The following is a 25,962-nucleotide window of genomic DNA, read 5'->3' as shown; positions in this document are numbered from 1 at the left end:
GGGTTTAATATTTTTCCTAGAACTTTTTTTTTTTTTTTTTTTTTTTTTTTTTTTTTTTTAAAAAAAAAAACACAAAAAAAAAAAAAAAAAAAAAAAAAAAAAAGAATGTGCATATTTTTACTTTAGAAAAGTATGGTAAATGTTTGGAAGAAAAATTTTGTCACTAAGTTTTGGCTTTATGATTAATGTGATCGGTGCGTGACAGAGAGCCCCCAATTCATCAAGCCCATATTCTAGCTGTCTGCTGTTTTGCCGGTATCAAATTTATCTAATTACATGAACATTGCACAGCAAATTAAGTGTAGTATCATTTGTTGCTAACTATGGGGTCTTATTATCTGCCTGCTGCATTATGTCAAAGGTTTGTTTCCCAATTGCTCAATGTGACATGGCAGTGCATTCCCCTTCATCACTATTTGCATTTGGCCTAATAAGAACATACGTTATTTTATCCTCACTGGAAGGAACTCATCTGCAAGGCTCTCTTGAGCAGGACCACCTGTGGGACCCTTTTCTTGGCAACATGCTTGGGAATATTCAAAATTCAAATAATAAAAGACCCGCATGCCAAGATGGGGGCCTAAAAGATTTACTGCATTTCTGCTCACTGTTGTCAGTCTTTATCTATCACTCCTTCCCTTGTTAAACAGGGAAATAATTTTCAGAGCTTGAGCCTTCTTCCAAATCACTGAGCATTTATTGTGTACATCCAGAAGCAGGTCATGTTGGTATCGGTCTTGAAACATACTTCTAGAGATTTTTTTTGGGGGGTAAAATAGTGTTTCTCCATTCATTAGGACAACTCACTTTTCTGAATAACCTCCGCTTTTTTTGCCTATTTGGTGAGACACTACTCTCTCCTTTTTTGACATCTTTGTTTTTTGTCTTTAAGAAAAATTTAGCAGAAATATGGTGCTTGCTTGACTAGTGTAGAAAAATAAAGTATCTCATTCGGCTCTCTGCAGTGCAAACCAACAGGAATATTGTGGATTCAAGGCATTGTCCTGGATTCTGATGCTTCTGAGCTTGAGGTCTTATGGAGGATGGTGGGAGAGAGAGGATTGGAGCCCAGTGGACACTGAGAAAGGATGTAACACAGAATAGAGTAAAACTGAGTGTGGGATGAAATCTCTTCCAGGACTGTAGAGTTAGAACAGCATGAATAAAGGAAATTGTATTGGTACCTATATCTTTTATGAGGTAGCACTTCCCCTAAGCATCATTGTTTAATAGTAAGGTTGCAAAATACAGAACTCAAAAGCTAAGAAATGACACAAAAATAAATTTGCAGATTCTGACTAATCTTTTATGCCACTGCGTGCACAGCCACATACTGTTTTTGCCTGGGATCCTCAGCTCTCCCGCAGCACGGGATGGCCCAGGCTGTGTGGAAGAGCAATGGTGGGTGTTACACGCATTTTCTGCATGTAGCTTTTATCGATTTGTCAGAATTTCACTGTGCACTGTTGGTTGTAGGCAGAACATAGATCAGTGTTACCAGAGCAGAAGCTTCAGCAGGTTCAAAGCTGAACTAAATTCACTTCATACGGTAGAGCAGGTCCTTTTTTAACAAAGGGGATATTTCACATTTTAGTGAGCTGCTTCAGAAAAGCTTACTCCGCTGGGGCCCAGTCTCTGCAATAACTCCCTCCACTTTAAACCAAGGGGGCTCTTAGCATCAGCTTTGTGAGATCAAGCCCTTGACTACAGAGGAAAGCTGCTGGCAGAGACGGCAGGTGATTACAGATAGCTCCCTTCCACTCCCCATTTTTAGGTGTGCTTAGCTACTCTCAACTTTTTTTTGTTTTCTTTAAGCACAACAAAAATAACTAAAAACTCCTTAGCTCAGCTTAAAAGTCCCTGCCAATGAAAGAGCCTTCAGGGCTAACCCTTGTAAATAGCATGCCTAGGCTTGACTCAGCAAGAAGCTTTTTAACAGTAGCTCCTAAACTGTGGTTAAAACCCATCAGGCATTACGCAGTGTAACAAACAAAAGCAGCCTTGTTTTTCTACCGACATCCTGGTGGTGTTTCAGGATGCAGTTCTGACATTATTTATTAACAAAATATTGTTGTTGCTCTTCTGTCCACACACAAAAATAGTAAAAAAAACACCCTGAGCTGATAGTCACGAATTCCATGGCTTTCATCAGGACTGAATTGTCCCAAAGACCTAAACATAGAGAAGACTCCATCTGCATGATAATGTGGACTTGCCCTTAATTTCCCTCTGGTAGGGATTTTATCTGGTTTAATCATGGATCTTCCTCCATTTCCCTGAGATCTTAATATATTACAGATTTTCCCTGATATTCAGCCTACACTTTTTTTCTTTATCTGATCCTATTACCCCTCCTTGTTGAAGTTTGTTTTCTTTTTACTATGTTAAAAATTACAGAATACCTTTTCGGGACCGGTTCCAATGTTCCTGAGATGTTTAGGCAGGGTAATTCACAGGCGGGCGAGGTGACTGTTAAACTTTTCATCATAAAAAGGCTATGTCTCAAGTGTTTACAAATTTGCCAAATTTACTGTCTAACCCAAGATTTTCCATGTTGGATATCTGTTTCAGGCTGGTTTTCTCTTCCCTTTGTTGTTTTTGTGAGATTCAGCCAAGGGAGGCCAAGGGAGGTTAAGGGAAAATATGTTGTTTAGCCATACAAAAAATAATCATCATCATCTTATAACTGTGCTTTGAGAAACTCTAGTGTCCCTTGCGTTAGAGGTGGAATTTACTATTGTCACAGATGTGCCTTTTGCTGTTCCTATTTTTAAAAAAACACACACAAAAAAAAAAAAACCCAACAGAAATCCTTAGAAAAATCTCCCTTCCAACTCAGTTGGTGCAGGGGTGTCAGAGTTTTGCAGTGAAATTTTCCAAGCACTCCCACGTCCCTGACCGCGCTCCAGCCAAGCCCTGCCAGGACGTTCCTGCCAGTGTTCCCCATTTTCTGCTGGGGGCTCTCAGCCACCCCCTCCACCCAGGGGGATTCATGACCACAGCAGATGGTGGAGGGGAGCTGGTCACATCGCAAGCTTGTGGAGCTGCATTTGTGCACTATCGGGAGTGCGTAAAGTGCCTCTGGTTAACCTCCACGGGACACGGCTCCCACGAGGCTGCAGCTTTGATCCCACCAGGCGGTTTAGGATGGGACCCCAGGTAATGGTGGTTCCTGCAGCAAGGACACCGCTCGGCTGAGCCACAGAACGTACCCGCCAATAAGACCTGTGTGTTTTCATATTTACTTTGCTACCGGAGTAGAAAAATCTTTGGCAGGTCATGATTGATGGTTCTGTGCTGCTTTGGAGATAGAGCGAGCTCCCTCCGGAGTCAAAGCAAACAGCTGCTCAGAGAGGCCTTCTTATGTGTTTTGCAAAGTTTTACGACTTTCACCAAATAGACACATTGCTCATTTGGGAAACAGGTTTGGGGGCTCCCACATCCAATTTAGTCTGTCCCCTTCTTTCCCACATGCTTCTTTTATTTATTTAGGAAAATAAGAGTAAGCGATGGTTTGCAGGGGCTGGTCCTTTCCAGAAGGCTGGTTCAAACCTTGCCCTGGTCTGTAATTAGCAGGAGCATGTTGCTTTTAGGTGGCTCTTTGGTAACCTACAGGAGGTGATTTGAGGGACTATCAATACCGATCTCACTGTAAAACTACTAGAATTAATCCTTGATGGTCACTTGATCCATCTCCAGGAGACCACAGGTTAAATAATGGGCTGTTGCTGTCCTGCTTTGGGAGCTGGAAAAATTACTTTAATTCCATCTGTGCTTTAGTTTTCCCATCTCTAAAATGCTATTACAGTAATACTCACCCTCCTGATGTTTTGAGAGCTAAGAAAAGTCAGGTGGTCTGTATCTTGTTTGGCTCCCCAGCAGGGGCTTGTGGCATGTTTTCAGGCATTAGGAAAGAAGTGCACAGCGCTACCTACCTGCGCAGAAGCTGAGAACGTACACACTTATCTCCTGACCTCAGTGGGAGGACAGGCTGATCAGGTCTTCTGAAAATGGGGCAGACATAATCCAAAACATTCATCAAGGCTAGAATGTTTCTGTAGGTTTTTCCAATCTGATAAACTGCTATATGGGAAAAAACCCAACCAGCCAAATACAAAACCCCACATCTTTCTTTTTTGAATCTGGTTAACAATTTTCAAGCATTTTCCATTATGAGAGAGATTTGCACATTTATGCAGTTCCTTAAATTGAGGATAGTTTCACCGTGTGTGTTTACTTAAATGGCGTTTAGAATACTTTGAAAAACTCACACCTGAAGTCCAGAGGCACCTGAAGGTGCATGGTTTCAGAGTGACTAAACTATGCAGTAAGACGCCGATTGGAATTAGAAATGTTTGGGTTGGATCTTCAATTGCTGAACGCCGGCAGCATCACACTGGAGTGAGGGGCCTCGGTGAGCTCAGATGGAGTCGTGCCCATTAGCACTTAGCGAAGATCTGGGCCACCGAGTTGCTGGTGCTGTGACACCACAACTTACTGAATGAGAAACTGCAGCTCTAATTTAGCCTAATCACCGCCAGAAGTGTAAAAGCGGCTAGGAGGTTTTAGTATTGAGAACAAGAGCCTGATCTCTGAGGTCCTTTATGTAAACCTCTGGCATGTGTTCGTTTAATATGATGTCACTCTGTAATCCACCATTGCTTTTAAATGTCATTCTCAGAGCTTCATGTCAGCAAGTCTTAAGTGATAATCCCTTTGCTTACCTCACTTTATAGTAGATTAAAAGTGACTTCATGCTTCCACCTTATCCGCTCTTAAGCTGGTGCTTTAGGAAAAATTTATTTGAACTCTGTTCTCCCGCTGCTTTCTAAAGAGTTTCTAAACAGAGAGTGCAGGTCTTTCAGAAGCTATCTCAATGGTATTGCCCAGTTTCCATTGCTTTCAGCATCTTGTGGAAGCGGATAAATGTTCAGTGCCAGTCTCCTGCCCTTTTAAACTCCAGCGTTATGAATTTGTTTCTCAGGTTTTCTCCTGGCTAAATGTGGAGCGCTGCCCCTCCTAGCCTCTCCTTTTCCTTAATCCTAAATAAATACCCTCTCTAGATGGTGTGTCACCTCTCACCAGCTTCTTGCAGTCGTGAGGACAAGTGATGATGAGAGCTGTTGCAGTGTTTTTTCTCCTGAGTAGCACTTTCTCCTGTACAGCACGGGGGTGTGCAGCTTCCCCCTTTCTGGTCCTGTGTCTCCTAGTTGAACTTTTACTCTATCCTGTGGCAAATCCTTTCTCAGTGTAAAAAGCTCTCCATGCAGTTCCCCTTCTTAATCCCCCCCCCCCCCCTCTTTTTCTCTCCCTGAATTTCACCCTTCTGCTCCCAGCACACCTCCTTGTGCAACACGTCCCTCCAGATACTTGCTGCATGTTGTCATATCCTTCCTCCCCTCACTAATGAACTGGCCAGGCTGCAGCCTGCAGCATATACTCAAATATCAATCTGCTCAGCCTCCTCATTTTCACTGTGTTTCTCTGAAATCCTTCCAGTGTGTATGGAGATAAATGGACAAAACCCATCCATCCCATTGGCTTGTGAAATGAAGCCTGCGGCACATCACTTTTCAGGTGCTGGTTAATCTGGGTTTCCAGCTACCAGTGGCCATGGGAAGCAAATAACACAAGGTGCTGAGAGATAAAAACTAATGGCAGGAATGCTGGCTTATGATACTGGAAGAAAAATGTAGGATTTTTAATGTCCATACAGAGCGGAAATTTTAAAATCTCATCCAAAAGTTCCCCCCACGCAATAAAGAGCAGAGAAGCCAATTTACCCTGGAAGGATGAAGGACTGAGTCAACTCTGCTGGGATTAGAACATGTGGTTCGAGGGATCCTAGGTATTTCGGGTCTGATTCTCAGACCACCCAGATGGCTGGGGCGAAAGGAAAAAAAAATAATAATAATAAAAAAAGGACCCTATTTGGCAGAACTGTGGATCTGGATACCCTGCCTGCAGCTGACGCCGTGCACTCACATCTGTATAAACCAAAGGGCAGAACTGGGTGCTGTTACTCTGGCAAATCTCAGGTCTGCAGAGCGCTCCTGCGGGAATGTGTGCATTTAAGCGGGCTTTCTAGATCCCTGGCTTTGACACTAAACCACGTATGTATGTTTTTCTTCTGTGTGCCAGACCATTTTGAGAATTTGTGATTTTACGCAATTTTCTGCCTCGGAGGCTTTTCATGCCTGTTCTTTTATGTTTCATCGTTGATATTAAATAGACAACTAACAGAGCTAAAGTTTAGAGCATTACTCAAGGGTCAAATTTTCAAAAGTGCCTGTATGATTTCAGATCATAAATCCCACTGCATTGGGTCTGGCTAACAACGTTATTTTGAAAGTGGGTGTTGTGGGTTTCAAAATAAGGTTGAACCTTATGGCTGGTGTGTCAAGCGTTGGGAATGCAAAGGCACAGTGGGTTTTTCAAACGTGCTGGATCCCAGTTAATGTCTAACTCCCCTAACCTTCACTAAAACTCAGGACCCCAAAACCAGCCCTGGTAAAGGAGTTAAGGACCTAAAAATTAAGAAAATGGCTGGAATGGAGTTAAGAAAGAGAAACATGTTAATGAGGTGGAGTACGTGTGCTTGGAGTCCAGCATACATGTCCAGGTCATACGGCTCCAGTTGAACTGATGGGGAAGTTTTCTGTCCTGTCCCCTCTCTGTTGTAGGAGCATGCAGATGGCAAATCTCGTGGGAGGATGTGCTATGGAAAAAAACATATTCAAGGTTTAGCAGATATCAGTGGCCAGACTCCAAGAGCAAGTTCACTGCATTCCTTGCACTCACTTTATTGGCATGGATGAGGTTGGGTTTTGATGTAATTGATCGTGGCAGATGATAGTGAAACCAGGAGATTGTAAGCCTTTTGATGATTTTTTTAAGCTGATACTTGTTGGGGGGACACACACCTTACAGCATGGCAGGAGCCTGGGAGGTAGGAGCTATCCTTTTCCACCCCCTGAGCAGCAGAAGGACCATGATCTCCCCACTGCTGAGCACCTACTGTTAGATGGAATGTGAGAGTTAGGCTCCACCACCACCTCCTGCCATTTCTGTGGGTGCAGCAGGGCACCAGTGGTTTTTTGTACAGGTGGAGCCTCCTCACAGCAAAGGTATTTCTTCCTGCCACAACTCATTTTATCTCTCTCTTACATAGGTACACAAGTCACTTATAACAGCACCTAGGTGCAGTCAGGCATGTCTGAAAAAATATGTTAGGGCTGTATAAAATGCAGTCACATTGAGCTTTTTGAGTTTAAGTTGCTCTGAGAAATAAATGTGTGTTCCTAAATCCAGTAAGGGCCTTTGAAATATTTTCCGTTTGATCCTGTAAAACATACCAGAGAATAATTTGACTTATTCCTCCTCATGCACCTTCATGAGAGGCTTTTCTAGCTTGGTTTTAGAGCTACTTACGTGGCTTTTGATTTGCAAACCAGCTGCAGGACATGTTACCTGCTGATTGAATGCTTCATATGAAAGCCTCTTAAGATCCCACAGAGTAACCACACATCCCAAATTACTACTGGTAGAGGAAAGCCTACCAGAGTGTGGTTAATACACTAAAAATAGGAAAGTTTCAAGCTTACAGCTGCATTAGGGCGATGTTCTTACATGTGTATTCTTGTTTGAGACTATTTGTTTTCAGTCTGAGATAAAATACTTGATTTCATATGCTGTCTTTCATCCCAACTCAAGTGCAGTACGATATTTTACAAGAGAAAACCTCATTGTAGATGACAAAAAGCAGGGTGTAGAAAGATAGGGCGGTGAAGGAATTAACGCATTCAGTCATCAAATCGGTAAATGAAAGGAAGATCAATCTAATGGGGATTAGCAAAGAAGGAGAAGAGATGTTTGTAGAAGAGATTTGAAAAGAAATGATGAGCTGATGAGACAGAGGGACATACAGAAAAAGATCTAGGCTACAGAACTGTCTTGAAGTCTCTCCTTGTTCAGTAAAATACTAAGTATATGCTTAATTAGAAATTAGGTCTGTTGGCTGCAGAGGAACTTAAATGCATGTTCACATACTGTCCTGGAGAGATGTGTTCTTCTGAAGATGCCATAAAACAGAAACGTTTACTAAATCCCACTTGTGTGTTCTTGCTGTAAAAATAGTTTATATTAGATATTTTTCATGTGACAATATGGACGTGGGAGTTGACTTCGGGTGTGGAGTATTTGTTGGTATTTTCATTAAGGGCTTCACTTCAGTAATGTTCTTTAAATAATTTTGGCAAAATAGAAGTCAAAGCCTAATGAAGACAGACTACAGCTCTGTGGTTACTTCCACAAAACGTTGCTGTGAGTCCATCAGGCTCACAGAGATCCTGGGGCGGATGTCAAAAAGACCAACTTGGAGGAGCCTAGTTGCAATGGTATCATGTGGACAAAATGTCCTGGTGTTTGCTTGCTAGGAAGAGCAAATTTTCAAGGAATTAACAATGTTTGAGGTGCTGCTTTGAGTATCTGATCGGGTCAGTCAGTGTGGTGGTCCTACTTATTCAAAAAGACCCTCAAAGAGCCAATGATGTTTTCTGTTCCTTGGAAGAAACCAAAATAAGATTTTTTTTGTTGCTGTTTTATCCTGATCGTGAAGCTTACATTTTGTGATGGCATCTTGTGAGGGTATGAGAGTTAGTGTATTGTTTGGGACTAGGTCAGGGTGCATAACTCTATTATTTGTAGACCAGTGGGAAGGATTTTGCAGTCAGTTCTCAGGAGAGAAATCATATAAAAGTTATTTCTAGCTTTTTCCCTTTCTTCCTAGTCCTACGGCCCAACTGTTTCTCTGTAAGAAGTAATGCCAAGAACTGATGAAAAGTGAAGTATCTGCAAAGTTTTATCCAGTACATTTGAACTCTTAAATAGTTACTACCTGTTTGTATATTCTTTCCAGTAGAAGTCTCTAAAGAGAGAACTGTTCATGGTGAAATCTTTGTCAGCAGACCCCAAACCACTTTATTCACTTGGAAAAAAATAGAAGACTTCCAAACTCTAAATAAATTTCCAGCCATCTTTGAAAAAGAAATTGTACATGCACACATAACCAAACCAATTTTCAGGTTAGGTCAGTTCAAACCCTCCCTCAGGGCATGCAACAATGAGATGAGCAGAATGTAAGAGACTAAAATGGAATTGAGCCAGGTTAGACATCTTACAACCCATGTCTTTTTGAGAGTCCCACAGGACCTTAATGGAGGACAAATGTGCTGGACTTTTGGGCTTTAGTGGATGGGAATGACTGCTGCTCTGTGTTCCTCACCAAAGCGCTGTCACGTGGCATTGCCTAATGAGTCAGAGCGAAAGGCACTCTCCCACCAACACCACTTCCTCTGCGACCTGGGATTTTCTTTGCAAGTAATCTATTCAAGGCTTGGCTAGGTCTTGACCTCTCTTGGCATGTGAGATCTAAACCTGGTATGACTCCAGACTTCCCTCGACCACGTCTGGTTTGAATCCTGTCAGTGCCGAGGCGAGTGTTACCACAAGAATAAGAAACTCTTCAAAGAGTTGTTTGTTTGTTTGTTTTTTTAAGAGCTGGCTTCTGCCAAATGTGAAGAAGGTAGAGGTGCTGCGAGCTGTAGCTTCTTTCACTTCAGGTCCTGAAGTGCTGATGGTCCTCAGGCTCCTATCAGCCTGGTTTCTCCAAGCTTGATCTCTGCGGAGCAGGATTTGCATTTCTGGTGAATTATGTGACAGTTTCTGATAAGGACAGATGGTGAGCAGAGACTTGGGCTTGCTTCTCACACGGGTATCCCCCTGCTTCAGGTACATTACACTGGTGCAGCGTATTGGATGAGTGACCTTTCCGAGGGGGACTCGGTGAGTAAATTGCACAAGCTGAGGGACAGAAAATACCTCGAGGTGCCTGAAGAGCAGATCATGCTTCCTCCCAAAATTTTGTACTAGATGCAGTGGTTTCCTATCCCTTCATTTGTTTTTTGGCTACCTTGCCAAACTGGCCTTCATCCAGACCCTGGCTGCTGTGATTGATTTCATTGCTCTGCTGTTCGTAAACCCAGCTCCAACCCTACCAACTCTGTGTTCATTGGTGGCTTTTCTCCCAGGCAGGGCAATTTTGTGGTTCACACATTCACCAGCAAAATTGCTGCGATCATTGAACTTCCAGTGCAGTAAGAATTTGTGTGTACATGGGCTTGTGTGTGTGTGCGGTCTCCCTTACTTACCAGTGCAAGGTCTCAATCTAATCGCCTCCTCCTGTTATCATTCTTGGTGGGTGAAAGCTAGGCTGAAAGATAATCTCCTCGCCTACAGTGCATTGTGGTCTACACTCCCCCTGATTGCATTTGAGTTTTAAATGAAGGAGCCTCTGCACTCCAGGAGCAAATCTTCGATTAAAATGAAACTGGAGACTTTCAGAGGTTGTTCTTGCTGAAGGCTGAAGGTAGAAGATAGAAGATGGTGCAGCCAGGGAATCTGGCATTGTCAGGAGTGTCACAGGAGCTTGACAAATATGCCAGTGAAAATCCATGGGTAGAATAGTATGAACTGCATTTGTTGTTCATTCTTGGCTCATCAAACTCTTGTCCTGCTTTGTTGAACAGCAGAATGAGAGCTTTCAAGTGGGACTTGTGTAATTAAAAGTTTATCTCCTACCCATAGGTTCTTACAACTCTTCTTGCACTTGCTCTGTCTGTCCCTCAGGTAGTCTATGACTGAACTTAGAAAATGCCCTGTGCCTCCTTGTACCGTTTTTTATTGGCTAGAAGCTCTTTTGTGGCAGGCGTGGTGAATGGTTGTATTAATCCTTACAGCATTCATGAGTACCAAATGTGTACTGCAGTGCTGGGTAAGAGTAATTATTTTGCCATTACATTATGAACAGCTTTAAAACTTGCACTGCAATGTGACGCGCATAAAGGGAATTGTTATTATTAGAACTTCAGTTCTGGATAGTTGAATTTCCTTGGTTACTAATAACACTATAGATTATTTAACCCATAAAATATTTTTAAAATCTGCTTTATTTTCACCCCTTATGTCATTTGCTTATCAAATCAAGCAGCTTATTAAATCAAGCAGCAGATACAACTAAAAACAACCTCAAAACATGCAAAGTGCAGGACCTTAAGTCCTGTTCTCAAAGTAAACTTTGAGCCAGAAGTACTTAAGCATCAAAATCCCATCATCAGCCTTCCCCCACAATGAATGCATGTAGGAGATTACACCCTGCTGAAATTAACTTGGGCTGCAGAAGATACTTGAAGGTGCAAAAAGTAGACTGATGGGAGTTTCAAAAGCTGCTGCCGCATGGAAAAACTCACTGCTGGAATTTCAGCATAGCTTTGATTTCCAGGGTTGGTTTGTTTGTCACTGTGTTGTCTAAACAGGTAAAATAATTCACTGCACCTGAGTGGTTCTGTTTTCTCATTCCCAGACCACAGTTCACTGTCCCTGTGTTTGCCTTTTCCAAAACCGGAGAGAAACGTTTAAATAAAATTTTGTGCTGAATTATTAAAGCCACTGAAAATGTTTTCATTAAAATTTGAGTATGTTTAATATACCTTCTCTTGAATTTTAAATAGAACCAATACTTGGTGATTTAATTACCCAGCAATATCTCTTTTTTAGATTTTTACCTTATATTAATGAAATGAATGTATTTACATAGTTCCAACGTAAGCACATCTCGTTTTACTGACTAAGTGCATCATTTAAAGGGCACACAATGTTAACACCTTTTGGCTCGCCTGAGACTTTACATCATGCTACACACTGAACCCCATGGTGAACTTCATCCTAGGTGAAGAATAAATCATTTTCTCTATCCTTCCTGATAAAACGCTTTTTAAAAAAAACCACAACTCTCTGAACATTTTAAACTGTCCCCAAAATATACCTGCTTTCACTGAGGTTATATTCAGACTACGTAGAGTGTCACCTCAGACAGGCTTTGGCTGCTCTTGTGGAAAGTGATGGCCATAATAGGTGAGTTGAGCACCTGCAGTTGGGCACGCAAAGAAAGCAGCTGCCTCTTCCTTGGCTCTGCATAGTCTGAGAGCTTGGCAGAGTGTGTAGAGACAGGGCTGGAGGTCTCATCCCCCTCTTCATTTAGATGCCATAACAGGAGCATAAGCTGGTGTTTGGTGAGATGCAAGAAGGGTGTTTTTTGAGATTTGTGGAGTGATGAAGAACTTCCTATTTCTGCTCCCTGTCCAGCAGTGTGGACCATCACCAGAACTGTTAGCTTGAGGAAGACACCTGGGGGCCTTTACTAGAACTGATGTGAAAAAAAACCACCTGTTTTTCAAGCAGTGCCCCAAACCCAGCTGCAGTTCCCTGGGAAGGGGAGGGTAAAGAGTAACTGTGCCTCTGCCGTTGCTGCATTTGGGAGAGAAACAGCTCCAGTGACTTGGCATCAACCCAGTGATTTTGGGAATTAGATGTGACATCTAAGGTTTGGTTGGGGTCATTTAAGGCTCAGCTGAGGACTAGAGGTATTGAATTTCCTGTCTTTACCCAGCTGAGCTTAATGCTCTGCTTTTACCTGGGCTGAAGGAAGGTTTGGGACCTCTAAAATTGGTGCAGGGCACCACCCAGGCAGAAAAGCAGATGAGAGCGGTGGCCTGGGGAAACAAGGCCATGGCACAACCATGAAGATGCAGGTCCTTGGAGGGTGGCGGCATGATGATGAGCTGTGCTGTGCTCAGCCATCCTCTCCTGCCAGGCTGGTGAGTGCCAGACCCTCTGGATCCTGACACAACCATGGCAGATGTGCAAGGGTGGGCTCTTTGGCCTTGAAAGGCCGTGTACGTGCGTGCACTGCTCTCCAGCTAAGACAACGAGTCTTTGAAATGTTTTTCTGCCTTTGCATTTACAAAAGCTGGATAAGCCTTTTTTTTAAAAAAAAAAATCTGATAAGTAGCAGGCAATTGAATTAACCACTGTTGACTGTATTGCTGTCTCTTAACAAACTCCATCTGTATGGTCTCCCTTTGTAGACACAATTTTATAACTTAATTTCCCTACCAAAACATCAGTGTTTACTTAGTAAGAAATCTGTTCTTTGTCAGCTTAAAACAGTGATTTCTTTATTACCACTCTGCGCAAGGAATGACAGCACAGAGTTGGCACTGGAGCAAGTCTGGTTGAGTCTACAGCGTTGTAATGGAAACAGGGTGAACCGGGGGTCAAGTATAATGGGATTTGTATACAGAAATGTGTCTGCATAAGGAATAGCTGCGTGAGATAAGAGAATGAAAGATGAGACCCGCAGGTCTCCCTTTGCATGGCGGCGGGAGGGAGGTGTTGCTGTAGGTACACGGGGGACGGGGTTACCCCTGCGCCGGCGTGGCAAAGATGCCTAAATCACGCAGGCGTGCTCCGGCACAGGCTGACATCGGTGGGTGTTGGGTGGGTTGGGGTAGTGGTCGGTGATTGCCCTGAGAACATCTCGTGTATAATTTTTATTGATTTCAGGAAGCGTAGAGTCGATGAGGAGTTTAAGTGCTATTGCAGTTTGTGGCCTTCCTAAAAATTTTCTAACAGGGCTGTCGAACACGGTATAGTGAATTTAGCCTGAATAACAAGAGGCTTGCAGTGGTCTTTTGCTATCTTTCACAGCACCTGAAGGAGTTTTTTGTGATTCCCAAGGGTTTTGCAAACCACAGGTTGAAAAGCACTGGTGTACTTTCAGCAGCAAACAGCTGGGGAACATCAGATCCCTATTCCTTCCTTGATAAATACGTTATACTTTCCTGTGTCATTGGAAAACAGGAAAAATAGGAGAGCAGCTGTAGAGAATGACACCAACAGATCTGGGAGCAAAAGGATTTTGGAAGGAAGGCTTCTCAGGCGGTACGTGGATAACGAGATATAAAACACCTCATCCACAAGCTGATGATGTGGGGGGAGAGGGAAGCATCCTGGTTCCTTTGAAGTCTGTTGGAGTTGTACAGTTCAGCAAGAAGTGCTGGTCTTTTACTGCAGGACTGGGCTTCTGTTTATTGTGTATAGTTTCTCCTGCTACAGAGCCTTTCTCAGTCTTACACGGCAAGATAGAACTGGTCGAGAACTGCCAGTTGTTTATCACAGAGAGATATGTAGAGAGATTCAGCTTTCTCTGAATTATTTGTGTTCGTCATTTCCCTGTGGAAAGCTAACTCCCAGCTGAACGTTGTCCAAATTTTAAAAACATCCGTGTTTCATTCTGGTTCACTTTCTTTCTAATGATTTTTTAAAAGGAAAGAAAAAAAGTAATAGGTTAAAAAGAAGAAATTAAAATGGAAGAGCTAACTTATTGTTAATTCTCTTATTTTTTACAGAAAGCTCCAGACATTTCCAGGAGAAAAGCTTGTTTGGAGTAAAAAGGCTTTTCTCCCTGCAGTCATATCAGTGGAAAACTTTTACCTAGTTCTGCTCTTCACCATATAATTGCTTGCTTTTCAGCATACTCGTAGCAAAGGAAAGGATGGTTAGATCAGCCAGACTGCTGGATCAGATCTTACATTACATCTTGAGCTCTTTGAGTGCCATTAGCATTTCCTTTTAGAAGTGAAGAAATATTGACAGTTTGGTAGGTTATCTCGCATTTTACTGCACGTTAGGGCACTTCAAAGTCTTTATGTAGTGATGGGAACTGTCATGAAGTAGATGTGAAAAGGGCCTTTGGTCCAACTAAACCTGTCAGCAAGAAGATTTAGGGCAGATGGTTATTATTAGAAATCAATGTATTTATTATATATTGTTCAGGAATATTTCCCTTTGGAGGTTACTGTGAGTGCTGTTGCTGTTTAAATTGTGTCAAATGCCAGTAAAATTAATTCCTGCAGAAAACCCAGGGAGCCCCAACCAAAAGCTTTGCTATTATAGGAATGCATGCCTTTTACTTCTTTGTGCTGTGATGCACCAGAGGCAGGTACACAGGCAACACGCCAGCAGCGTGCCTGGGGTGTGTGTACCCGTGTGTGTGTGCGAGATGTGTTTCTGTGTGGCTATCACAGTCACCTCTGCACACAGAGCTCCTCTGACTGCTGTGTCTAGAAAGGCTTTGTAGAGATCTGTGCTGTAGCTGTTCCCCTTTCTTTTTATTCCCCTTTGTTAACCATGGTTTTCTGGTTGCTTTCAGTTGGTTACAACAGCTTACTGCTGCTCAGGGCAAGCACACCTTTCTAAAGCCTGAACACTGATGGTTTTACCCTGTACTTGGGAAAAGAGAAGTAGGACATTTCAGGCTTTTTATAATTAGTTGGGTGTAGATTTTCCTTCCTTGGTGTCTTGCTTAGTTTTAGGGTTTAAGGACCTTGGATTATGGGAAGCGGACATTCCCAATAGAAAAAGAGCATATTAGCAGCAACATTAAAGCTGGAAGTTGCTGTCCTGGAACAAAGATTCATTTTCCATTCACCTCGTGATTTACAGCACATTCCAACCAAGTGATTTGGCTATGGTCTTCTGGCATAACATTGTTTGCCCTTTCCCTGACATTTTGCATATAAAGAAAAGTTATGAGCTTCTTGGGCATTCAAGGTACCAGGAAATGCAGGAGTCTACCTAATTTGTTAACATGAAATTATAGATGTCAGACATAGACTCTGTTAGTTAACGTTGGTTAGAGTAATGCTGCAGCCAGTTGATTGTATTACAGTCATGATGAAGAGGAATGGTCCTTTTTTGCTTTTCTGGGATATGACGGGTATAGAGCCAAGGCAGATTTAAAGTGTAATGAATGAATAAGCATTTTCTATGGTTTGCCTGACTCTTCCATGAGCTCCACTGCTGTGGTGTTGCTGCCGCTGACTTGCCCTCTCCACAACAGGTTAGTGCTGGCATAACACGGAAAGGGACTTCTCAGAAGTACTGTAAGAATAGCCTTTTAAATGTTAAACCCCTCTGTAGCACTTCGATGCTATTTTCTTTTAAGGGAGAAAAGCTTAGCACGGCAAGAAGACACTAGGCAGGGATCAAAAATTCAGACTTCCTCCTTTCAGGCACACACTTCCCATTTGTTTTCCCAAGCCCAGGGTCTTCACAGCTACAAGCAAGTATTCACTTGAAAGTGCTAATATCCTCAACATGTGTCCCAAGGGAAATCAATCAGATGCAGAGAAACTGCTGTGTCGCATCCGACACATCTTTCCAACACTCATTTCCCACATGCCCTCATCAGCACAGAATCCTCTCAGATCTCCTTCAACTTCCTACTCAGCTCTGCCATCAGGATCTGATCCATGTCCACACCTTTCCTGCCTCAGTCCCCACTGCTTCCCACCTTGCTTGCTCCTCTGACATCTGCAATGTTGCTGCCCAGCCCTCACCCCCTCCCTGTCCTGAGCCCACCGTGTTTCGACACCCCCAGCTCCCAGATTTTGTGACTACTGGAATCAAGTTCTCATGCCTGGTGGTTCAACCTGAAGTTCACGTGCCTCCAGGTTTCTGTTGCTCCTTCAGTCTGTCGCTGAACTACTTCCATTGGCTCTTGGACTTTTATCCATGCTTTCTTTCATGCCTTTTCTCTCACTCTCCTTCCCTCTCTCCCCCTCAGCTACCTTCCTTGAAGTTCCCTTTCTTAAAATATGCTGCTTCTCTGAAGGCTTTCATCATTAATCTCTCAAGAAACTATCTTAGAGGCTCATCTGCTGCGCTTTGATTTATTCGTTGTGGGGTTTTTTTTGGCGGGTATCTCACAAGAACTGAGCTGGTCATCCTTCTACCTCCGTCGCTAAAGGGAAGCTTGTGTGAAAAGGTGGGCTTTCAGAACTTAAATTAAAAGATCATGTAAGTAAGATAATTGGATAAAAAAGGATATTAGGATCTGAAACAGAATGTTTACTTGCTTTGATGTGCTTTGGGAACATATGTCTGCACAGTGGGCTGTGTGGCTGATTAAGTGTAAAACAACCCAAGAAAAAATCACCACTATTAAGCTTAAATCAAAGATCTCTCCTCAAGACACTAATTTGATTTGGGTTTGAAGGTCCCGTATCAACTCTAATTTCTGCCTTTGATGTCTTGCTTCTTTGTGTGTTGTATAATGGAGGGCAACCTTACTTATTAAAAATTTGCATTTTTCTTCCATTTTAAAAGCAAATATTGATATTGTTGTTGTTATTGTGTTGCAGTCGCGCCTACAAGTGTCAGCCAAAACTAGACCTGCATCGTGGTAAATGCAGCATAATTGCAATCAGAAGCTGTACAGAGTTAGGAGAGTTTCTGATTTGGAGGCCTATTTCCATGTTTAGGCTCACAAGTTCGCTCCCTCCAAACGATGCTGCCAACAACCTGTGGGTTTAAGAAAGGTGTTAACTTTTGGTGGACCTTAGATGGAAAAAAAAGTTTCAAGCTCTAAACCAAAATAGTTTTGATTTCATTGATAAAAAATAATAATACTCTTAGATCAAGTGAAATTAAATCTTTTGTTCTATTTGTTCTTGGTTTTAGGTATTTTAAATGTAGGATTGAAGTCAGGTGTGTCTGCAAACAGAATGGTCTTTTGAAAGGAAATGAAAGACGGTTAGCTTTTTTTTTTTTTTAATTCGGAAACAAAAAAATCCTTTTTCTTACCTGGAGCAAATATATGAAAATGACCTCATACGCTAGAAGTTGCCTATAAGTCTTGAATATGTTTTTCTAAGGGGCGGAAAAAAATTGTGCTAAGAAATGGCACCTACCTTAGATTATGATACCGTTCCCATGGTGTGGGTGGAAAACGGAGGAATCAACTAAGTAGACGCTGTTCTTGTTGCTCCTGCCATCAGTGGCAGAGTTTCTTTTGACTTCAGTGGTACAAGATTAGACTTTAAGGCATGATTTTTAAAGGTATTTAGACAACTACCATTGCCAATGGATGCATGATGGGATTTTTCATGGTGTCTACCTAAATCCTTCTCAAAGCAGTGCCCAAACCACAAATCCACAAATAATGGATTTTATATTCAGAGATTTGTGTCTGTTAAGGCCCAAAGGAATTACTGCAGTTATTTGATCTGATGTCTGTGACACTGGCCATAGGATTCCTCCCTTTAATTTCTACAGTGGGAGAAATCACTCTTTTCTACTATTAAAACTCTGAACGTTGCAGTACACTTTGAGCCCATCTTTTAGAAAAACATCCAGTTTTGCCATAAAGTCTAGCAGCAGCACTGAATTTACCACTTCCCTCCATAAACCTATCTAATGGGAACTTGCCCTTGCTGTTAAAATAATCTTTTTTATTTTTCATGCATTCCATGCCTCAAAGCCATTTTTGAGGGGAAAGGAGAAAACAGGAACTGCTCGAAGAGTGCCCATTAGATTTCTGCAGAGAAGCTTTAGCAATTTTTGTCCAGGTTCACAGCTTCTTATAATAAGTGAGTGCACTAATTGCTGAATTAGCAAATGTAGCTCTGATTTTCTATAATATTCATCTTTGTGGGTATGGAAAGAGAAATAATATATTATTAACCCCATTTTAGAGCTGATAAAATACAGGAAAAAGAAATAAAATGAATTGTGCCAAGCATCCCAGCAGGGGTGGGCTGGGAGTTAGCAGTGATATCTCTTGGACCCCCATCCCGATCTCTTCCTAGAGGGATGTACGAGCTGGCATCTTCAACTTCACAGCCCTATGTTTGAGCATCAGGTCACTTTACTGTATAATTATCAACTTGTTGCAGTGCCAGGAGAGCTGGGAAGCGTGAGTGATTCCCCATTGCCTCATTATCAGGCTGCCCCACTCTCCCTGGCAGTGGCTGGGGGGGAGAGGCGGCTGCAGGGCAGCTCCACGATGCTCCTCCAGGAGCATCCTCCACTCTCTGAGCCAAAAACTGGGAGAGAAGGAAATCCTTGTGAATGATCAAATGCCATGTGGATTCGATAGTTGTGGCCCAGGCTTGACCTCTGAAAGGTACCTTGTTTGGAGGAACCTCATGGGGTTTAATTCTGAGGGTACCACGCAAGTGTCACGACCTCTCGCCCTTTCTGTTGTAAGGGACTTTAAATCAGAAATAAACAGAGGTGAAATTGAGGGGCTGGCGAAAGCTTTTTAGACTGAATCATTTAGCATGAATCCTGGCGCATTTTAGGTTTCCTGCTGGATGCAGCTTTGGCATCCCATATGTAGCATGTATGCCATGAGCATGGTCGCTTTTTTGGGTGTCCATATGGCTCTCCTCCATCTTGTGCCGACTTCGGGTGGTGTTCTGGGTACACAGGACTTGCAAAAATCAGGCAAGGATGTTTTATTTAATACCTTGTGGGGTTTAGAGGGGATTGTAGATCTGTTCCTAGCTTCCATCTCTTTGTAGCAGCTATGCAGTTTTTTTATTGTACAGCAAAACAATTGTCTGCAAGTGTCCATATTCCATTAAGCATATGGAAAAGTATTCACTCCTTTGTTTTCCGCTGAATGAATGTATTTGGCATCTAAGTATTAATTTAGACTAGTCATGGGACATTAGTGCTGCTTAATTGTCCCCATTTTCCTGGGTTTTATTTAGCTGATGGAGATTATTTCAGAAATGTGCAACTTCTTTAACTGTTGCATTCATTGCTGGATGCCCCTTGCAGAGGCTCCAGACCTGCATGTAGCAGCAGGGAGATGGTGCTGCATCTCCACCATGCAAGATTTTGGGGTTACTGGTGCCTGACTGTGGGGGGAGAAGGCAGGATGAGAAAAAGTCTCCCTGAGGCCCTGTTCATAGCAATCAGCACCATTTTTTTCCAGCCTCTGAGGGGTTTCCCTTCCCAGGAGCCCAGCCCAGCTCCTTAGAGGTGATGCTGCTCCTCCACCATGGGACCACAAGGATCCTTTTGCAGCGCTGTGTCCAGCTGTGATGCATTGAGCAGAGCACACACATACACCTCCTGTGAGCAGCAGCCTGCCAGGTTCCGAGGCACAACCAGGGACGTGCTAGTCCACTTCTCTGAAAACTACGGGCTGAATTTTTTTTGCCTTACATTCCAAAGAAAAACTACCAGCTCCTTCCCTCAGCCTTTGTGGATCTTTGGACAAGCTGGCAACTCCTTTCAGCAAAACCCCAGGCGTTGGGAAAGTTAAGCAGATCTCTTTCTCCTGATGAAGAACAGTTAAGGAGTGACTAGCTCCTGAGAAACTACCAAAAATCTCCTAGTGTCCCACCAATGGTGTGTGTCACATCTTGGATGCTGATGGCTCCAGCACTGCCCCACGGTCCCACCCTGCAGGCAGCTGGAGCCAGATAAATAGTGCGAGAGTTTCTGCTCTCTGAGGATGGCTATCCACTGCATCGGTACAGACCTATTCTGTGAAGCCTTCAGAAGCATTCATGCCCCCAGCATCACCATGAGGACCCACAGCCCTTGGTGGGGTCAGGTAGTGTCTCCCTCTGTTAGAGAGTGGGGAAGGGAGAGCCTCTCCTGGGTGGGGTAGGAAATGAATCCAGGCTCGCATGCTTCGTCAGAGATGCAAATTGCTCTACAAGTCCTGAGCATTAATTATAGAGCCTGGGCTTCTCGCTGGAGCCGCGGGGAAAACAGGCCCCTGGCTCCCATTAAATTTAATGGCATTTGGACACCCAATTCCCTTAGCCTATTTGAAAACCAGAATCTCAGTTTCTTCAGAAATATATGTGGTCAGGTGAAATCCCTCGTCCCGCTGCAGGCAGTGAGATTTTTAGAGTGTTGCCTTCAACAGAGCCATGAGCTCTCCCTCAGGCACTGGGGTGTTTTCCTTATGCCATCTGCGGGATCCAGGGAGGGAGCAGGGGATGATGTATGTATAATGGGGATCTGGGCAGGGAGCTCTACGGACATGCTGGGAAACCCAGCTGTGGCACCACGGCACCGTTGCCTGGGCTGGTTCACAGCACCAAGCTGGAGATTGTCCCACTGCGGGGTTCGTGGCATGGGGATGGGGAGCCCTGATTTCCTCGCAGGTGAGCCAGGGGGTGGGGGCAGAGCTGCCTTCGCCCGGCATTGCTTCATGTCTCTCCCATTTAAGCCACTGCCTCTAAAAAACGGCAGTGAGTTGTTGTCCCTTTGCAGGTCCAGGAGCAGACCTGCGAGGCTATGGCTGCCTCTCGCTGTGTGTTTGCAGAGTGCCGATGTGATGGCACAACCCAGGGCTTGGGGATTAGATAAGAAGTAATGCCAGGGGGGGAAAAAAAAAAAAACAAAAAATATGAAAATGAAACTTTTGTGGAGTTAGGAGCAGAGGGTCCCTCCAAATGAGTGAGCCATTCTTGGTAGGCTCCTACTGGAGGCCACGTTATTTGGAGATATGCTGGACTGTGGGGTGGTGCTTTGCTGGAAGTGTCGGTGTACAACGGTGAGAGGTGACCCCAACCTGGGAGGGCTGTCAGGAGCCAGACCTGGCTGGGAGAACGTCTGTCCTAGTCCCCAGGTGCAGAGATGTAGCAAGGAGAGGCTTTAAGCAGAGCCATAAGGAGAAGTCTGCTCTCCAACCCCATCTTTACATACACAGTCGGCCTCATGTTGAAACACCGCCCAGGCCTCCAGCTGCATGCATTTTGGGTGAATTCTTGATCTTTTTCCCAGTGTTACCTTTTTGGCCAGGGTGGAGTTTTCCTGTTCTGAGGGACTCCGGCATTTCTGCCCAATTTAGCACAGAGAAAATGAGCAGCAAACCCTTCATATTGTTATACACATTTTAGATGCCGGCCTCACAGTTTGATCAGCGGAGGCTCCGAAGGCTCGTAAACCTGGTAATACATAGTTTCAAGCCTGCATCAAAGAAGTTCACAACCCTTTTGGGAGAAGCTGTGAGTACTGATGAAAGAGGGAACTTATTGTATATGTAAGAAAATTTCTTTCATGGCTTATGTATTAAGGCAGGCTCTGTGGCCCAGGGAAGATTGGGGCTGCTTTTAATTTACATCCCCCCTCACTTATATTAAGTCTTCGTCAGAAGAAAAATTAGTCAGATGTTTTCTTAATGACATCATTTTTTTTAATCCTGTTTCATTTTTTCCAGATGAGGCGGTGGAGATTATTAGAAATGAATTGAAACTAAATCTGGAACAGAGACTTTGATTCACTTCTCCCTCCTCCCCGGTAGAAATAAATTGGTCGGCTCCGTGCTCGGCCGCCTTTATTAGCAGCCTCGACAGAAACCAGCCCCGGCGGCCTCGGCGGCAACTTTCCTGAGCTTGCTGCCGCCGGGGCTGACGTCATGGCGAGAGGCACCCGAGGGCGACCCGGAGAGGGACTTTGGCCACCCCATAACTTCGGTAACAAAATGCCACGGCCATGCAGGTGGGGAGGTTAGGAGGTCCGAAATGGCCATGCCATCATAAGTTTGCCTTTCAGTGCCATCAAAGAAAACAGGCTGGATGCTGGCGGGTGTTCCCCTAGTGAAACCCCGGTGTCGGTTCGAGGAGCACACGTGTGTGTGTGTCGGTAGCAGCACACACCCATAAGTCCTGTATATCTGATAGGTTTTCACTGCCTTGTATTTCACACCAGTGAGCCACGGAGTGCATCGCTACAGGAAAGTGCTTTGAACTATAAATATTTTAAAAGGCATTTAATTTACTACCCATCAGCAGAAAGTGTTCAAAAAGCCACAAGGTTTACTAATTTATCAGGAAGACAGAGAAACACGCGGAAGATCAAACAAAGACAAACATGCTCGTAAACTGCTGAATAAGTCTGCAAAGCTTATATTACATTTCTGTGTGGGTTTGTTGATATGCAAGTATTACAAATAAATTAAAATGCACCTGAACTTTTGATAAGGCAGGGTGGGACTGAGATCCTGAGGTGCAGGTGGCATGTCTAAACTGCTCAGACCCTCGTGTTTGTGGTTGTCTGTGCATGGAGAGGCGGATCTTACATGCTCTCGCTAATGGCATATTTGGATATTCTTAGGTAAGGACCTTTGTAATACTGTCCCTTACCTCAGCCCACATCCCAGATCTCTGACCTCCAAAACCCCAAATCCCCGGGGTCTCCCATGCCTGGGGTGGAGCCCCATGGGGTGCACGTACATCTCCCTCAGCTTGGCCAAAGCACCCAGCCAGGGATGAATGCCGTCCCTGCTGTGACCTGCATATCCACACCAGCTCCGTTTTCATCAGTCTGTGAGTACAGAGAGCGCTAATGCAAAGCAGATTTTGCTCGTTCATTTTGCCTAATGACAGTTCTGCCTCTTTTGGTGTCTAGCTCAGATTTTCTGCTTCTCAGGTCAGGGTGTGCAACTTTTTCTTTTCTCCTTGCAGCCTCTGCAGTTTGTCTAAGAGGCTGAAGGGTACAGCAGGAGATGTGCCTGGGACACGTCTGTAGACTTTCTCTTCCATCCTTGCTCACCCTGCAAAAACCGCTCAAATGCCAAAAACATGCCTGTGACTTTTTTTCTTACCTGCTGAATCCCTCAGCATTTACTGACTTCTTTCTCAGGTAACGCTTGGTCTGAGGAAGATCTGAGAGACTTAACAGAGGTGGCCCCCAGAAAGCATGCAATAAAACCTCTCCTGAACTTTTGCCCTCTGAACCGTACCGCCGACCTGTCAGGGAGGTTTGTGCAAGCCGTGATGGACGCTGGCGGGGAGGGCTGCTGAGCTGAGCAGAGCACTGCTCGCCTCAAGGTTCTATAAGTACTTTTTGCGTCGTTTACATCCTTTCACAGGCAGCCCTGTGCCGGGGCACTAAACATCTGGATGGATACCCAGGGGCAGCGAGGAGCTTGCAAACCCTGGGTTTGCCTTGAACCAGTTCGTGTAGCCAGGCTCCCCCTGCCAGAGACAGGGTGAGATCTCTAGCACATGAGGAAGAACTTCTTTACGGTGAGGATGACAGAGCCCTGGAACAGGCTGCCCAGGGAGGTTGTGGAGTCCCCTTCTTTGGAGATCTTCAAGACCCACCTGGATGCAGTCCTGAGTAATGTGCTCTGGGCAACCCTGCTTTGACAGGGGAGTTGGACTAGATGGTCTCTAGAAGGTCCCTTCCAACTCCAACAGTTCTGTGATTCCTTGTGCTCTACATGCAGGCACTGCCCCAAGCAGCTCATGCCCCTTTTCACAAACACACGTTTAGTGCAATGTGGGTGTGGGTCCACAGAAAGCTCGGACTGGCTTGAGGCTCCACGTATGGCAAGAGGGGAGGTTTTTCCCACCATGTGCTCAAACTCCTCCCTCGCAGGCCGAGGCGGTAGGGTGGGAGGGAGAAGGGTGGCCGGCGGCCGTGCCCGCCCCGGGTGGCTGTGGGTGACGGCGTGTCTCTGCTTCCTTCCCAGGCCTCCTCCTCTGAGCGGCAGCCCCGTCATCTCCGACATCTCCCTCATCCGCCTGTCTCCTCACCCCGCCGGGCCCGGCGAGTCGCCCTTCAGCCCGCCGCACCCCTACGTGGCACCCCACATGGAGCACTACCTCCGCTCCGTCCACGGCAGCCCCACGCTCTCCGTCATCTCCGCTGCCAGGGGCCTCAGCCCCGCCGACGGTAAGACGCTGTGCTACCGGGAACGCAGCGAGTTTGTAGCTCACCAGCACTGAAATTCCCTAAAAGCCGAGGATTTACAGCTGCAAAGGCTCCGCAGCTGCTCTCTGAAGTGGGAGAGCTGTCTCTTTTTCTTTTGGGGCTTTTTTTTTTTTTTATTTCTTCCCCCCCGCCTTTAACTACACATTTGTTTTGCATCATTGCACTGAGAAAGCAGAGCGTGAGAATAGCTATTACCGCTGGATCATATTATAAATATTTTGCTTAAAGTACGTTCCTTTCTGCAGCGCTCTCAGCTCTCTTACAAGCTTCCCCAGTCTTATGTGTCTACTGGGAACCCTGCTTCCCCCAAAGAGGGTCACAGTCACTCCGGCTGCCTGTCCTGGCTGGGACTGGTGTTCCAGTGATGAGGCAACGCCGACTGGGTTATCCCCTGTTGGCTTTGTGTCTTGGGGCAGGATGGCTGCCGGGTGAAGGAGACGGGCCGTACTTTCTCCCTCCTTACTCCTGAGCTGCCCTGAAGCAGCTTTTGGGGAAGGTGAGGGTGTGGGGGGAGCTGGTGCTTGGTCCACGTGGAGGTGGTGGTGATGCTCTTCCAGCCCCAGCAGACCCCATGTTGTGGGGCTGGGGGCAAAAACAGCCAAGCAGGGAGAAGGGAAAATGCACAACTCTGTTTTCATTTGGGGAGGTGCAAGTCGTGACTGACTTCATCAGAAGTGCCTCATTAGACGGTTGCCGGCGGCTGGCTCAGTGCCCAGGGAGCAGCCGGGGTTTGGGGACCCGGTCTCTGCACGCCTGGCAAACCCCAGCATCTCTCGGCTCCTGAGCTGCTGTGGGGCCTTCAACCCCTCAAAGCAAAGCACACCAGAGAGTGACAAGGCCCCTGGCTTAGTCTCTAGCAGCATAAAACCATCTTCTGTGGCTAAAAAAACCCAAACCACTGTGAGGGTGATGGGGAGATGCATGCAGCTTCTTCCCTCCCCCAAAACGTCATCCGAACTCCCAGCCGCCCGCCGCGGAGAGGTCTGATGGCTGACGTGCGCCTGCTCTTCCCCATCCTTCCCTTCCAATGCCAGTTTCGTTATTTGCTATGAAAAAAAAAAAGGCATTGTGTTTTGGGTTGCTATTCTTTTATTTTCTTTTTTATTTTCTTTTTTTTCTTTTTTTTTTTTTTTTCTTAAGGCGGTGGTAAATAAGTTAATGGGGCAAGCGGGTGGGGAGGCAGGTTTGAAAAATTACAGCTGGGAGAAAGTGAGCGTAATTGGCTTTGGCAGCCAAAATGGTTTTATGCTGCCAGACACTAAACCTAGCTCTATGCATTAGACCTTGGCTTTAATTTCCTCGCGCTGCTATCGGGAACTGGGCTGCATTTGTCTTTCCTTCCTAATAGGCAGGGATGTTAATGCTGACAGGGTTACTGCTGCCGGCGGGGCTGGGCCCTCTCCCCCCTCCCCGGGGTGCTGGCTGCGTCCGAACCGGAGGATTATTAGGAGGGGGAACGAGAGATTGTTTATAAATTTGCGGAAATGGAGGAATGCAGAGGCCCCAGCTTAGTTTCTTTTGTCCGCAGAA

At 44.9% G+C, this 25,962-nt stretch overlaps 1 protein-coding gene across 2 annotated transcripts in view; it reads left to right on the top strand.

Moving 5' to 3' along the window:
* Positions 1–25,962, top strand: part of GLI2 (GLI family zinc finger 2) — a 208,085-nt gene that overhangs the window by 141,555 nt on the left and 40,568 nt on the right. For both annotated transcript variants that reach the window (XM_014940183.1, XM_014940173.1), the window contains exon 4: positions 24,191–24,393. In XM_014940183.1, coding sequence (XP_014795669.1) covers positions 24,191–24,393 — 203 coding nt within the window. The remainder of the gene's footprint in view (positions 1–24,190; positions 24,394–25,962) is intronic.

Source organism: Calidris pugnax, unplaced genomic scaffold (genome assembly GCF_001431845.1).
Source record: "Calidris pugnax isolate Ruff unplaced genomic scaffold, ASM143184v1 scaffold21, whole genome shotgun sequence".
Classification (NCBI taxonomy): domain Eukaryota; kingdom Metazoa; phylum Chordata; class Aves; order Charadriiformes; family Scolopacidae; genus Calidris; species Calidris pugnax.
This window is presented reverse-complemented; position numbering and strand designations above follow the sequence as displayed.